This window comes from Ceratina calcarata, unplaced genomic scaffold, assembly GCF_001652005.2.
Source record: "Ceratina calcarata isolate Rehan_Ccalc_2016 unplaced genomic scaffold, ASM165200v1 scaffold48.2, whole genome shotgun sequence".
Taxonomy (NCBI): Eukaryota; Metazoa; Arthropoda; class Insecta; order Hymenoptera; family Apidae; genus Ceratina; species Ceratina calcarata.
Window position 1 is genome coordinate 1,001,907 of NW_017172225.1, and position 14,589 is coordinate 1,016,495.

The 14,589-nt window shown below is 46.8% G+C and overlaps 2 protein-coding genes across 11 annotated transcripts in view; one reads left to right on the plus strand and one right to left on the minus strand.

Annotated features, from left to right (window-relative positions):
- The window catches only part of LOC108627858 (protein daughterless), a 75,263-nt gene extending 60,989 nt beyond the window's left edge, over window positions 1–14,274 (minus strand). For 4 of the 10 annotated variants that reach the window (XM_026815853.1, XM_026815850.1, XM_026815851.1 and 1 more), the window contains exons 1-4: window positions 13,965–14,273; window positions 12,983–13,372; window positions 10,779–11,091; window positions 1,214–1,263 (exon numbers count right to left, since the gene is read on the minus strand). In XM_026815853.1, coding sequence (XP_026671654.1) covers window positions 1,214–1,263; window positions 10,779–10,860 — 132 coding nt within the window. In that variant the 5' untranslated portion in view covers window positions 10,861–11,091; window positions 12,983–13,372; window positions 13,965–14,273. Of the gene's footprint in view, window positions 1–1,213; window positions 1,264–10,778; window positions 11,092–12,982; window positions 13,373–13,964 lie in introns of all 10 variants that reach the window. The other 6 variants (XM_026815857.1, XM_026815856.1, XM_026815855.1 and 3 more) reach the window with 3 other exon arrangements.
- The window catches only part of Mccc2 (methylcrotonyl-CoA carboxylase subunit 2), a 5,811-nt gene continuing 4,647 nt past the window's right edge, over window positions 13,426–14,589 (plus strand). The window contains exon 1 of the mRNA XM_018029496.2: window positions 13,426–13,951. Coding sequence (XP_017884985.1) covers window positions 13,838–13,951 — 114 coding nt within the window. The 5' untranslated portion in view covers window positions 13,426–13,837. The remainder of the gene's footprint in view (window positions 13,952–14,589) is intronic.

Consider the following 14,589-nt stretch of genomic DNA (forward strand, 5'->3'; position numbering starts at 1 on the left):
CTAGGTTGCAATTTTGCCCTTAAGCGAATTGTGTTCGAGGAGGGTTTATCACGGGTCGATCGGGTTTGTGTGAAACTGGAGTCTATGAGGTTTGTTGGAAAAGAGGACAGCAGGAAGATAGTCGAAAGAAGGCGACTCGAACAAACCCGTTCAAATCAATACTTCTTATCAGTCACGGTTTAACGTCAGCCGATTAGATACTGCTCCCTAGCGCCGTAAAAAATCTCTGCTATCATCTTTTCGTAGAAACCATTCGCATGTTCGAATCCAGGGAAGTCCCTTCGAAAAAGGAACGACCAACAAGGTCATCATACATCGCTAATTACCGATAAAATGAATAATTAAAACGTACTTCTGTCTGTACCGATAAGAATATACGGGTACAAGGTTTTTTCCGATGATAATTATAAACGGAGTCGAGCTTAGGCACACGAAAAAGACTTGCAGAGACAAGGAATATAGTCAAGGGTTAATTAACAATTGCAGGAGAAATGCAAACGTAGTGAGCGATGGAAGAAGAGAGTAATTTATCCAAACTCCGGGATAACTTTTCATCCGAGTTTAACCCATGCAACCCTCCTCGGTTCCTTTGTTCCACAAAATGTGTACGTACGTATACATTGAAATATATATGTAGATGTACAGGTATACATCGTCGCGAACGAGGGAGGAGGAGCGTAAGTGATATTAAAGCCGGAGGTTGACGATGCTCAACCCTCGGAATTGGGTAATTCCTGCCTCCAAAGAGGAAACGAACTTGCACGAATTAATCCTTTCCCCAAGGCTGCTCGAAATTTGTTTAAACGAAAACTACAGAGCACATTTTTATTTCTCTACGGCTAAGTAATATTCGAACATTATAACAAGATTGCCATGGCCCTTGTTACAAGAGAACCAGAGGAATGAAATCCCGGCTTTAGGGATAAACCTTTTTAGAATTTTAAACACGATGAGAACCGCTTGCCAAAAAATATTACTCAGACTAAAGTTTTCGGATTACACAGCGCCTTAGGAGAAAAAGGGAGTAACTTTTTCTCGGATAAATTCACCTCCGCGACTGTGCAATAATTATTGCGCCCGTTCCCCGTTTCTTACGTAATCCCTTGAGTTTTATCTTAAGATTCGGGACCCATGGTCAACTTATTTCAGGGGAGCCACTAAATTCGCGATATCGTTTCGTATCACGACCCGAGGAATTGAAAAACGTACTCACCATTCCGTTGTCCATAGTAGGGCCATACGGCGACTGGAAGCCTAATTTTTCTGCAACAGAGAACAGATCAGAATAGGTCAGAGCGTAATCTTTCACCGACGCGGCGGTAATAAATAAACCAAGGAAAAATGTAAAAAATTGTGCAGACCGTTGAAATGATATTTCTATACGATAACAGAGATCTGAATATAGATCGCATTTTTAAATAATCATTACAAATGTTTTTGTATCGTACAGAAGCGTCTGGTAATAAATTTGGCGACAATTTTTCAAGACGGCGGGAATAATATCGATAATAATCCGGAGAGAGCGTGGAACGATCTCGAGCAAGGGGGAGCAGCAGCAGCAGCAGCAGCAGCAGCAACGGCAGCAGGCTGGTTTATAAGAAGAGCCGCGGCTCGGTTGAGTCGATGCAAAATTAATGGCGGGGCATAAATTCGCGGTGCGTCTTTATAAATCAAAACCGCGATCGCGTTAAGAATCCGTACGCGTGTTTTCCGCGTTGCGGCTAAGACGCATGCGGAATAAACAACGAGGATAAACATTATACGAGGTTGCCGCAGTCGAGGGCTTCATCCGTTATTAATGCCCACCCCTTATACGCGCGCATGCAAACAGAGAAAGAGAGAATCTACGTGCGCCACGACGAGAATTTATGAGCATCTGGATTTACCGGTCTCGAAAAACGCACCGCACAATTTCAGATTAATTCTCGTTCGGTCGTATATATCATCGTTACGCCTTATTATCGTCTTCGATGACGATCGCCAGATTTTATACACTTACATCTCCGGAGAGTATATGTGTAATGTCACTTCACTCTCTCAAAAATCTGCTGTCACGCGTTTTTCGTGGCCACTAGTTGCTGGATAAGCATCGTTCCTTGTTCTACGAAACCCGGATGGTCAGACCGACGCTGAGCGAGCACCACCGTTTATCCAGTGACGATCGTCGTTAATTATTCTCGCAACTTTCGCCTCTCTTATCAAAGTCATAAGAGCAGAAGTTCGGGATAACCAGAGAAAAGGCCAGCGGAGGACCTCTACTGTGCTATACGCGTTGGACGATGGAGCGAGTGTCCGACGATCGGCCGAGATAACTATGAATCCTAACAGTTTCGGCTTGCTCGTGACATGTTTGCCGAAGCGTGTGCAGACACCGAGTCTGCAATATCATGCATCAAAGGACAAGCTAAACCATGGTCCATCGTGTCATCCTCAGAGTCCGGTGCAAGCCAGGCCGACCGTTATGACGTAGTGTCGACCGTGTCACGACTAGTTCGTCTTTCGTCTGCCGCCGTCACCTCCATCGAATATCGAGCCGAATGAAGAATCACCGAGCCCACCCCGGATCGACTGGGGGAACTTACGAGAGATCGAAGAATTCGACCGAAATACCAGAGGAAAATCCAAGTATCGCAGAGTTCGAATGATACGCTGTTACCAGTATATGAATTTCGGTCGGGTACGTCGATAGGGAATTAACGCGTAACACCGGCCGCGATACCATCTACACGGATTTCGGGCATTACAGCTCGCGAAACGCGGACGACACAACCTCGAAAACCGCGGCTCGCCGCGGCGAGCGGCGATTTTCAACGCGCGAGACACGACCGCGATTCGGTGGTCAGCCCGGCCTCGGCGTCGTATATCAGCCCGACACGCCATCGAATTAGAATTACCGAAAATTATTTAACCCGGACGACCTAACCGAATTCTATTTCACTTATCGATTCGACAAATCCTCCTGTAACGTCGTTAATACCCGAAAAATCCGAACGAATCACAACTGATCAGGTCGACCGCGGATCTAGAAAAATTGTACATCGACTGACCGGCTCGATTGCAGTTAACGACGGTACAAACGTTTCGCGTACAGATTCACGCTCTAGGGATCGACCAGGGAACGCGGGGTTTCATCGCGGCTAAAAAATATCCGTGAAAATGCTGGACACTTTCAACGTTGACGATCCCGTAAAAAAAGCGCGTGCTACGCGTGAAAAAAACAAGTGCAGGTATATAAAACACAAGGAAACGTATCCGCGGTCACGGAAAAAAGGCCAGAAGGGTTTCCGTGTTCGACGCGATACGACTGACTTATCGTTACCATTAACTCGAGTCCCCGTAAACTCTGATGCGTCAACGCCTCTGGTCGTTCGCCGAGGTAAATTTTGAAGAGAAGATGGTTAAAAAATGCAGAACGAGAGTAACGAAGGCCGAGCTTAATGAACAGACCGCAAATCTTTATGGAAAATGAAACGTTTCAAAAATGCATCTTGTTCAATCCTACGAATGCAGTCTATTAATTGGCGACGAGCCTCGGCAATGTGGCGAGCGGCGGAATATTTAAGCTGCATTTAAAAGAATCATACGCTCGATGAAACGTGCGCAACGCGTCTGTACTTTGACCTCAGATTCCAATTTTTTCACCCTTTCTCGAAAAACGATGCCTGATCCGCGTGGGTACCTTCGCCCGGACCCACCCTCGTGAAACTTAAGCTACGCGTCCGAGAGAGTCTGATTTTTGATCGCGATAGGTGGGCCGGGAGAATCGTGGAGGTGTAAGCACGTTGAGAATTTCGTGAGCGAGTCATCGAGTTGCCGAAAAATCGAACGCATCGGGAAAAAATCTGCTGGTTCGATCTCTGACGAAGGAGCGAGAGAGGAGTCAAAAAACATGAGCGAGCGAAATAATGGAACACCTGCGCGTCTCGGAGAGGCTTTAACTCGATTATCTCCCTCGACGAACAGTTTTTTATGATCGCGTGTAAATTTTTAATAGTTGTCCTTACGGCCCGAGGTGAAGGGTTTTAAATGAAACGGGTCCCTTTTGGATATCAGTTTTCCTCCTACATTTTTTTCTACGTTTGCCAGACACTCGATACGTGGACTGCCACCGTGCAGACCCACGCACCCCGACGAGCCTATTTCTATGGGAGAATTCGCGTGTACGGCCGCCGCGCCGGTGCATCGTGCCACGCGACCCAAAAGGGTGTTCCAGGTTCTCGCAGGTATAAAAGAGAGGGGAGGAGAAGGAAAAAAGAAATTCGCGGCCAACGAGAGAACAGAGGGGAAGAAGAAGGGAGAAGGTTTGCTACCCTTGGGGCCCTCGACCCCGACACCGAGGAGGGGATACGCACGCAGAGGGAGGAAGAATAGAAGACCAGTAGAGAAAGACGAAAAAAATGTGAAAAAGAACTCAGGTAGCCACCGGTGCTCAACCAGTTTGATCTTCTAACTATTCTCGATATTACATTACACGATACGCAAACATGTATTTCCGATCAGAATCTTGAGACAATTACTGGACACGTTTCTATTAAGAAATATTCAAGAAAATACTTTAAGAGCACTAGCCACCGAGTATAGAGAATTTGACAACGTTCGTGAACAGAAATTTGAAAGGGACCAGAGCGAAAGCAACGAACTGAGAATAATTGGAAGAGCGTGCACACCATTGTATCGCCGGCTCTAAAACCGCAGGGTATTATACGCGTACCGGATCCCAGGGCCTTGGTCACGAACGGAAAGCGGATTCACAGAGCGCCGTAGCCGAACCGGACGACTTCTCCCAGTGCAGCGATATTTCCCGAAGCTAGCCCTTTGATACACTGGACCGGTGTGCAAAAGGAAAGAGCAAACGTTTTGAAACCGTTATCTTTCCGGGAACGAAGATAGCACGAGCATGAAAAATTGAAACACCGGGCTCGAGTGCAATGAAAGATCGTACGAGGTGGGATGAGATTCCTGGCGGTGCATTCAACGAGAGAAGCGCGTGGTAACGCGGAGAGAGCCGGGCGAAAGACGGGGAACGAGGAAAAAGGAGATGATCCGTTTGGGAGTAAACGGAACGGCGAAGGTGTATTTTGTGGAGGAGAAGGCTGGCTGCCACGCGACCATGGGGTTCCATAGTGGGGATTGCCGGGCCCCGCGGGACCAAGAGGGCTACACGGCCCCGGCAAAAGGGTCCGAGACGGAGCGGTGAGACATGGACAGCGAAGACAGGGAGAGAGAACCGAGAAACGGAGAGAGAGGAGAATGTAGCAGCAGCAGCGGCAGCTGTCGCTGTCAGTGGCCCCCTTCGTGTTACCCTAGAAGGGGCCCACCGGAGGACAGTGGCGCAGATCACGGGGGCTCCAGTGATTCTCAAACCAGACGTTCTCCGAGTAACGCCGTTCGTACACGACGACGCGGATCGATAACGAACGCCGACGATATTCGACACGCTGGCAAAATATTTAATCGACGGTAGTATCGAAATCTTGGATGTTTGGTATCGAAATACTTGTTGAAGCAATATTAAGTCTGAATCACTGTTCATTCGATACTCTGCTGTACCATGAAGTCATCGATGCTCGCTCGACGCTTCGCAGCTTTAGAGTACAGGTTTTCTGTTCACGAAAATCTCAGGGAAGAGATACTCGAAGCGACTTGTGTTCGACGCGAGGATTCCTCGATTGGCGAAAAGCGAACGGGATTCAAAAAAGCGACGAAAACGCGTGAGAGTGCGCGCGCGCGCGCGCCGCCCACGGCACGTGGCGTACACGTGCTCCGGTTTCCCTCCGCCTCCTTCTCGCGCCCGCTTCGATTCGCACGGTTCCGAGCAACGTTAACGCGAGTTTTCATTCACGGATTCACGCGTGAACCACCGCGGAGGACCACCACCGAAGGTAGATACGAGCAGAAGGTAAATCCTCCGGATCGCCCTCGAGGCGACTCACGTTCAACAGGTGAGAGACTGCCGCCATTTTCGCCTCCACGTTTCACCAGCACGCATTTCTCACGCGTCCTACCACCGATTCCGAGACCATACAACGTCCAATAAAAAGAATTTTGATTCGGGTTTGCGTTTTTTAACGAAAACATTCGAGAACTCGTGAAACGATTTCGTTCTCGAAGCAGAGAACGAACGGACGAATCTCGACCGAAGAAAGTCGCAGAAGAGGCAAAGATCCAAGGATCCTTGGGTGAAATCAGAGTGGAGATTCTGTGGGATCTCGGGGGAAAAGGGGGCATTGACGTCGTTCGAAGGACAGTGGCACCTGCCAAAAAATCAGGGCCCCCTTCCCTCTCGGCGCCAGGAGCCAAATGCACATTTGTTCGAAGGCCCCGGTGTCGCGTGTACGTAGGTATACAGAGGTGGGCACACGTGGGCCAGACTTAACGAAATCTGGCCAGATGTCTATTCGAAAACGTGGTGCAGGTCGGCGCCGAACCCACCAGCGGCGCGCACTTGCGTGCACTTGTGCACGCGCTCAAGACCAGAGCTCTCTTTTCGCACAGGTGGCGGCGCCGTACTCTTCCTGCCCAGTTCTTATCGATCCGCGATCGACCTTTCGTTGGAGAAACGCGAGATCGTGTAACTCCTTTTGCCGAGCGAAATTATTTTTAGAACCGAGAAACGAAAGGATAGACCGCAGGCCAAGAGATTCCTCTGCCTCTTAAATGAAATAATACCAATAATATCACGAAGCATTCGGTCGATCGAGTCGGATCAAGAGAAGAGGAAGTTGAGAACGGGGTCTACGCCAATGAGGCAAGGGAACAACAAAACGCGGCATAGGTTCCTAAGGGTAGTGTGCGGTCAAGCTGCTGAGAGACTCTGGCTGAGACGATACGTCTTTCGAGAGCAACGATCTACGATCTTTCCGAAACCAGGGATCTGGAATGTTTAACCGATCAGCGAAAGGGACACGCGCCAAATACACGATCTCCTCTTTTTGTCGGTCTCCTGTTTCGGGTAACCCAGTTCTTGCGGCTAATGGACTTTTGCTCTTGGCCCATGGAACATCGCAAATTTACTGGGGAGAAAGAGAAATTCCGAAAGACACGATTTGCGGGAACGAGAGAGAGACTGGGAGAGTTTCAGGACGAGATGGTGTTTCACGGTGTGGCAAATTCATATCGACCATAACGGGAGCGCGGCGAATGGCGGCGTACGTTCGGTAACGAGGGACTTGCATTAGTCAGGAATTCGAGTCGCCCGTTTCGCCAACTTCTCAACCCCTTTCCCCCCCTCGAAATTTCTATGCCCTGGGTTCTACGGGGTGACTTGAAAAACAGCCACGAAAGAGATCAATTTCAAATCAACATCGAAACGTAGTTCATGTAATTATTATCCTCTGGACTTCGCGACGCGTTTCATACGCACAAAGCAGAAAAGAACGGAGTATCTGTTAGATTACTCATATTCGACCTTAGATCGTGGCAAGACGGATGAAAGAAATTCAAGTGCATATTCAATTAAACGCGTTTCAGTTCTGCGTTAGATACAAAGCGCATCATCAACTGGTTAAACATTTTATCTTGTTTTTTCCTACTCGTCGGCGGGAGCGATAACGAGAAATCGTAACAGTGGCCGACTGGTGGTATCTACGCAGATTTTGTGAAGAACGCAGAAAGATGCAAAACGCAATAGAAACAGAAGTGCAGGGAACGGCGGAAAAAGCTAAATTGAAAAGTGGTCAGCAACGATTACGAATTTTTCGCGGCGAGTAATAAAAGGCTTGGGTGATGACACGACTCGGTTGACCTATCGACACTGTACGCGCGTGTGCAGCCAAGTTTTATACGTACGGTCGTCTGCGTCGTCCAGATGGGATAGAAAGAGCGAGAAACGAGGTAGACGAGGAGGAAGCGATTACGATCACGGTGGGAGGATGCTCGTTGCCGAAGAAAGGGATCGAGGGGCCGAGGAGGATCAGGGGGTTTCGGGGCTGAAGGAGGGCTGGAGCAGATGCTCATCGGGCCCCAGCCTGTAAATGTAGATTATGCTCATTCTCGGTCCGTGTGCGTGCCCGTGGGTGAGACGCACTTCGGACTTGGCCTTTCCTAAGGAGACGATTCAAAACTCGAGTCTTTTCCTGATTTATTTCCCCTACGTCTCGGCTCGTTAGCGATCAAACTAATCGCGTTTCTCATATCATTTTTACTGTCAACGAAAGAAACGTTGCTGCCGGATTAAACGACAGAAAATTGGTTAAGGATCACTGGGTTGCGAAACGCGCTACTTGTTCGGGTAAAGGAGAATTTCCATACGTGTGCCATTGCGATACCGAAGAGTCGTGTGCGAGGCGCGTGTACGACCGAGACGAGAGGAAAGGAGAAGGCGGCAGGAAGAGAGGGATCTAGTGGGAGCGAGAAAAAAAGAGAGAAGGAGAAAGAGAGCAAGAGGCAGGTGCATCACGGTGACACTCCCTCGATAATTCTCCGGAAAAAGAAAGAAATCGAAAGAGGGGAGAGGAGAGAAGAAGAGAGAGTATCGCGGAGAACCGCGGGATGAACGGAGACGAGAAGAAGGAGAGCTAAGTCACGAGTGTTGTGTCTGGGGCTCGTTTATGGTTGTTCGGCTCAAACTCTCGCTCCAGGGAACGAGAGAGTTTCAGAAATGGCGTTCTGGGGTCAGATCGAATCGAACGCGTTTCCCTCGGAAGAGGTGATCCTCGTAATAATTGCGACTCGCGCTTGCGAAGACGAAACAGAATCGTCCTTGGACCAAATTCGAGAGCAGCGGCAATTTGTTGCGCTGCTCTTCGATCACACGGATAATTAATAGGAACAGGAATTATTTAGCCTTAGGTAAACACGTTTTATCGTCCCGCGGTTTCCCGAAACACAAACTGCGCTCCAGGTAGATTTACTCGTGAGTCATCGGCTGATAATTTTAGATCGAATCGACCATTAAAATCCGCGCTCTCCCGCCGGTACGCTGCAGCAATTACGAATCGTCGTGTCAAACATTTCGGAGACCAACTAAAACTACCTACGCGAAGGAGAATATTTCTCGAGTGCTCGCGTATTTTTAGATATCCTTGCACTTGAACCGGGTCCTGACCCTTCAAAAATTATGCCCGTGCTCCCTGTAACGGGAATCCCGCTTAAAACCCCCAAAAAATATCGAATTCCGGTAGCTGACGAATCAAACGTTCCAGGACGTGTCAGCAGCGCTGTTATTGGTCGCGTTTGGATTGCAATTGAAACGGTCGAACAAGGCTGACGATCGACGGTACCAAAAGGAATTAACCGGATTGTTGGCAATTGGCTCGATGCAACGATGCAAGTCGCCTGACAAATCTGACACCGCGCTCGCGTCGGAATCTAAACATCGGAATATAAATAAGAGTAAGCCGAGAATCGGTCACAAACGATCGACGCTGTATTTTCGAAACGTCGCCCTGGCTAAACGAATCGTATATCTAATCTCCGATCGAACCACGAGCTCGCGGCGTGTCTCGATAAATTTTTTTTAACGATCATTGAAACCAGTTTGATCGATGCTCAATAAGAATCTAGTTTACGTCCATTTAACAGACTAACGACGTTTCGGCCGATTCGATCCGTACTTTGACGGCACCAAGTATTTTCTAGCGAGTGCATTTGGTCGGGGTAACCGTGCACCTCCGACGTTTTACAAACAAGATCCCAAAACTAAACAAACAGGCGAGGCTCTCGATTGACCAACTACCCCGGACGCAACGCGCATACAGCAGACTTTACGATTCCCTTTGAGGAACAATTTTCGAATGATTTGACGACCGAGCCGGCGCTATCCTTATCAGGCTTATCGGAGATAAATCAAAGCAGCGTCGAGCCGGATAACGTGTTTTCGAACAAGCAGATACCGATATACGAGGTTAATCGTGAAATTGGTCGGCGCCAGCCGACGATCCCAGATCGAACACGTGCTGGAATTGACGCATGATCGCGAAAAAAATGAGAACCTCTATCGGTGCATCGCCCCGCGAGGAACTCCGCGTTCTCTCTTTCGGGCAGGTGTATGGAGAGGAAAAGACGAAAAAGGAAAAAAGAGAACCCTTGAGAGACCTCCCGGGGCTGTCTGCCGGGAAAAAGGCTCCGATTTATGGTCTCTTACATTATGTCCGAGCGATTAACCTCTAACGATTCGAACGTCGCGTAGCCACGTGGTGCGCGATCGGGGCTCGCCCAATCGTGGCTCGCCTTTCGAAAACCGAACGCTGTGCAATCGAATTAGTAAAAAATGATATACTGACATGATACGAGCTCGGATATCATGTTGTCCGACTCGTCGGCATGTCACGGTACGCGTCGAGGCAAGCGCCCTTGACAGGGACGAGTCTCTCGTGTCTAGGTTACGTTTCTAACATCTGGTCTCCCGTCGAAGAGTACTCGCATTGTTTAAACGATACATGATAATCGGTATACAAAGGGCACGAGATGCAAGGTAAAGAGCATGATCTCCGAAGGGGTTAGTTCACTTCGACGGGGCAGCACTGTCCAAAGCACTGACAGGCAAACCAAAACACAGAGGAACTAAACGGAGTCAGTCGAGACAGAGAATCGTTCGGCACGGTTTACTGATCGCGAGCTCGATAGAACAAACGCACAACACTCGATCTCTTTCAACGACAGCGGGTTTAACACAAGAGATGCAGCGGGACGCTGGAGAGATTCGATAGACGGGTGCTATTCAAGACACTAGACACAAGAGAGAACCTCGCCTCTGTTTGTTGGCACACGGTCACGCGCGCACACCGCAAGTATTATCGCGATCAATTAAGATTTGTTTGGCGCGTGACGCGACTCACCGGGATGCTTGTTGGCGATCTTATTGAAGCAGTTTTGAAAGACCTCGTAGAGATGCATCGGCTCGTCGTCGCTGGCCGCCATGTTTTCACGAGACGAGAAAACTAGTGGACGTCCGTGGTTGTGGCGAGTGGGCACGGTTTCGCGGTGCGGCCGCGCGTGGAGCCACACTCCTCCCGGAACGGTCACACACACTACTGAGCCACGCCGCCTCACAGACGAGACTCTTGTATTCCATCAGTGGCGACCCTAGCCTATGCCAGATCGCAGACGTCGCTACGCGCCAATTTTTAATCCCCTTCTCTCTCGTTTCACCTTTAACAACAACATTGTCCACGTGTTAAATGAAAATCGATTACTCTCTTTATTTCATTGCTGACCCACCGCGCCCGCATCCTGACAAGAATTACGACCCAGACTAGATCAAATACACGGTCATTTTCATAATATAGTAAAAACACCGACGAGATACTATTCCTTGGTGGTAGAACATAGGATCGCGTTGAACGCTTTCAGGAATTCGGACTGCTAAATATTTTTATTCACAATGTAAGTACAAATGATATATGTATAGAATAGAGTAGGAAACGTCGTCGTCTTGTTACAATGTATACCTCTACGTGTTTTGACTTATCGTTGTTATAAGTAGTTAAGATATATACACTAGAATTAAGAACTTATTTTGCATCGAACGTCATCGTTGTCAAAGTATGTATGGTACATAAATAATATCAGATCTTTTAACAATGCGTTCGTATAACGATGATGTATTATCGCGTTAGTTTATAAATTTCGTTGTTAAACTCCGGCAAAATCGGAATTTTGCGGAATCGGGTGAGATATGTCCTCGTAATCCTGTCGGCGCAAGCCTAGAATAGAAAAACGCTGATAAACGATAATTCCCAGTCCCCACCCCCACAGTCGCATGTACAACACAGGACGATAGGCTGGACGGCACACAAGCATCGCGAGCAGATAACTTAAGATAATTAAAGAAAAACATGTATAATGCAGTTGGAAAAAAATATCATGCACCTACTTAAAGCCCAAGTTTGTAGAAGCAACGCAGGTCTACTGAAAACACGGATACTGTGTCCAATCTATTACTGACCCATTGCAGGACTCGCCGTGAACATTGTGGCTAAACATCCACCCCTCGCCTGGCCTATTCGCAATAGATAGACACTTGTCACCACACGAACGATCATGTTTATGATCATAATCGCGGCGCTAAACTTCTCAGGTGCATCTACAAGTTCGTGCGATCAGATAGATACATCTTCTGCGTGGGGAGGTTAATAAACCATTTTAACTAGTTTATTTTTAAGTGTTAGTCTCGTACATTCAGTATAGTATAAAACTTACACAATAACGGAAAGTAGATGGCTAGCGTTACTACGTCAAAAAATATGGAAAGTACATTTATGATAAGTGCCTAAAATATAGACAAGTCCGTTACAAATGGTGTTGTACAATTGGTATCGTTCAAAACGATACAATCATGAAATCGAGCTGATTGCTTACGAGTTGAAGAGGCTCGTCTGATTCGATATTGTGAATGGCCCATAATATGCAAACGAAGAATAAGAGATTGTAAAACATTACAGACTTTGGGCACCAATACCCTTGAATACCCCTAAAAATGGAATTTCCCAACGATGTAATACAAAAGTTATACTGCCGACCATTGTACAAGAAATTGATTCTTACCATGTTACTAGGACTAAATGAATTGCAAATATCACCTGAAAAAAAAATCCCACAGGGTCACGAAAAAAGATCCGAGAACGCGGGACGATTGAGATACGTACGTTCCGATTATCGGACGTACAATTATCGCGGTAACGCGTGAATGGTCTCAACAATTTGAGAAACTTGTCAAACAAGTTGTTATGGAACCGTCTTGTCGCACTCGAAGTCCTTACAAAATTGTTTCACTCTGGGAAACATGCTCGGGTAACAGAACTACGTGAAAGCTTTCGCCGAGTATCAGGGATTATTAGACAACTGTTTTCTTAATTAAGACGCACGAAATATCGGACAGAAATTAATCGGGGCGAGTGGAGAAGCAGCGATAAAGGAAAGCAAAACTCAAAGTCAAACGTATGCGACGTGATACGAATTAAACTTGTTCGCAAGAGCAGATACTTACAGAATAGATTTCTCCCAAGGCAGATAGAGTATTAATTGATGATATTATATTTACCTTTAAGGGGTATTGGGATATGCTGGACAGGTCCGGCATTGTCGGAGTTTCGGTATACGACTCTAAACTACTATAGCTTCCTCGCTTCTCCTTTTTCAGCTGCTCGTATATTGGAACACGTCGATCTTTCTCTTCACGATTGTTCAAGTATTATTAAACTTTTCTTCCTCTTGTCAAACAATGCGTCACCAGTACCAGTGTACTTACTGCGTAGCGATGCACGTTCAGTAATATGGCGACCCACCGAAGCGCCGAAGCGTACTCGTCGCGTCATCTCGTGAGGAAATAGCAGAAACTTTGAATTTCAAAGTCTCGAGGAAACCGTTTGGCAGTAACTATCTCGTCATCGAGTGTATCAATTTTAATATCAATTATTGGACAGAATTAAAGCTGAAAATCCAGAGACGAGAACTTATTGTTTGATATAAAAATTTATTATTAAAGAAAACGACTGCTGCAATCTTTGACGCCCTCTAGAACGTATTACCACCGAAATAAGAGATAGAAAGCAAAACACTCGATTGATCTGCTGAACCGACTACTCGTTAGGAAGTATTTAACGATGGACGAAATAATTAATCGATTCTATATAGCGCGGTGTCTAATTACAAAGTACTCGCGCCGTATCACAACTAATTAACATTCCCTGGAACTGCTAATAATTCAGTTTAGATGGCGGTATCATTCAATCTATGGTTTGGACGTTAATGAACGGAACATCATTACGGAGCATTGTTGTAAGTTGTAACCGATATCACGGCGCATTATTAATTACAGCCGGGTGCAAGTGAGAAAGGGAGCACGGTTATAGTGTAATTCGCGAAAATCGAGGAAAAGCGAGGGATCGATAAGAAGATGCTAAGGAAGGGAAACCTTATGATTAAGAGCGTGCGACGCGTCACGAGGAGTTATCACGACGATGCGGCTGTTATCGGGACCACGCAAGATGCCAATACGCCGGAGTACAAGGTTAGAACGATACCTCGTGTGTAGGTGGCCCGATGAAAGTTTGCTTGTCCGAAATAAATGCCTAACGCCCTAAATTTTCAATCGATACGGCTCGGGCGAAGCCGCGATAGATATTGCGATGTTCATTTCGCAAGTTTTTCTCTTATCAGCGGAGCTGAGATAAGCCACGAATCGTTTATTCAAATGCGTTCACTGAAGTATGGCATGAAACAGTGCACTGAGTGCAGACGATCGCGGCGCGCGTTTTACGAATGTTGCGCGCTTCAATTTTTAACGAGGAACGCGGATTAAGGATGTATTGGCTATACAGTCAATCCCAAAAGTTTATGTACCTTAGAAAAACGCATTCCCTATAATTAAAAAGAAATCAGACGTCGGAAGAATAATGCTAATAATAAATAGTATTGACGCTGACAAAAATTTTCTTTTTTCAAAATTGCGAAAAATGCTTCAAATAAAAGTTGTTTTCCTTCTAACTTCGATATTTAACGAGTTACGTATGATTATTTGGCATTTTATTGATGTTGACAAAATCCGTCCATCCCAGCGTGGAAACGGCGAACTTTTGGCAAAAAATTTCAATTTTCTTTAATTACTCCTAAACCGTTGAATCTACGGGAAAATTGTATATGACCTTT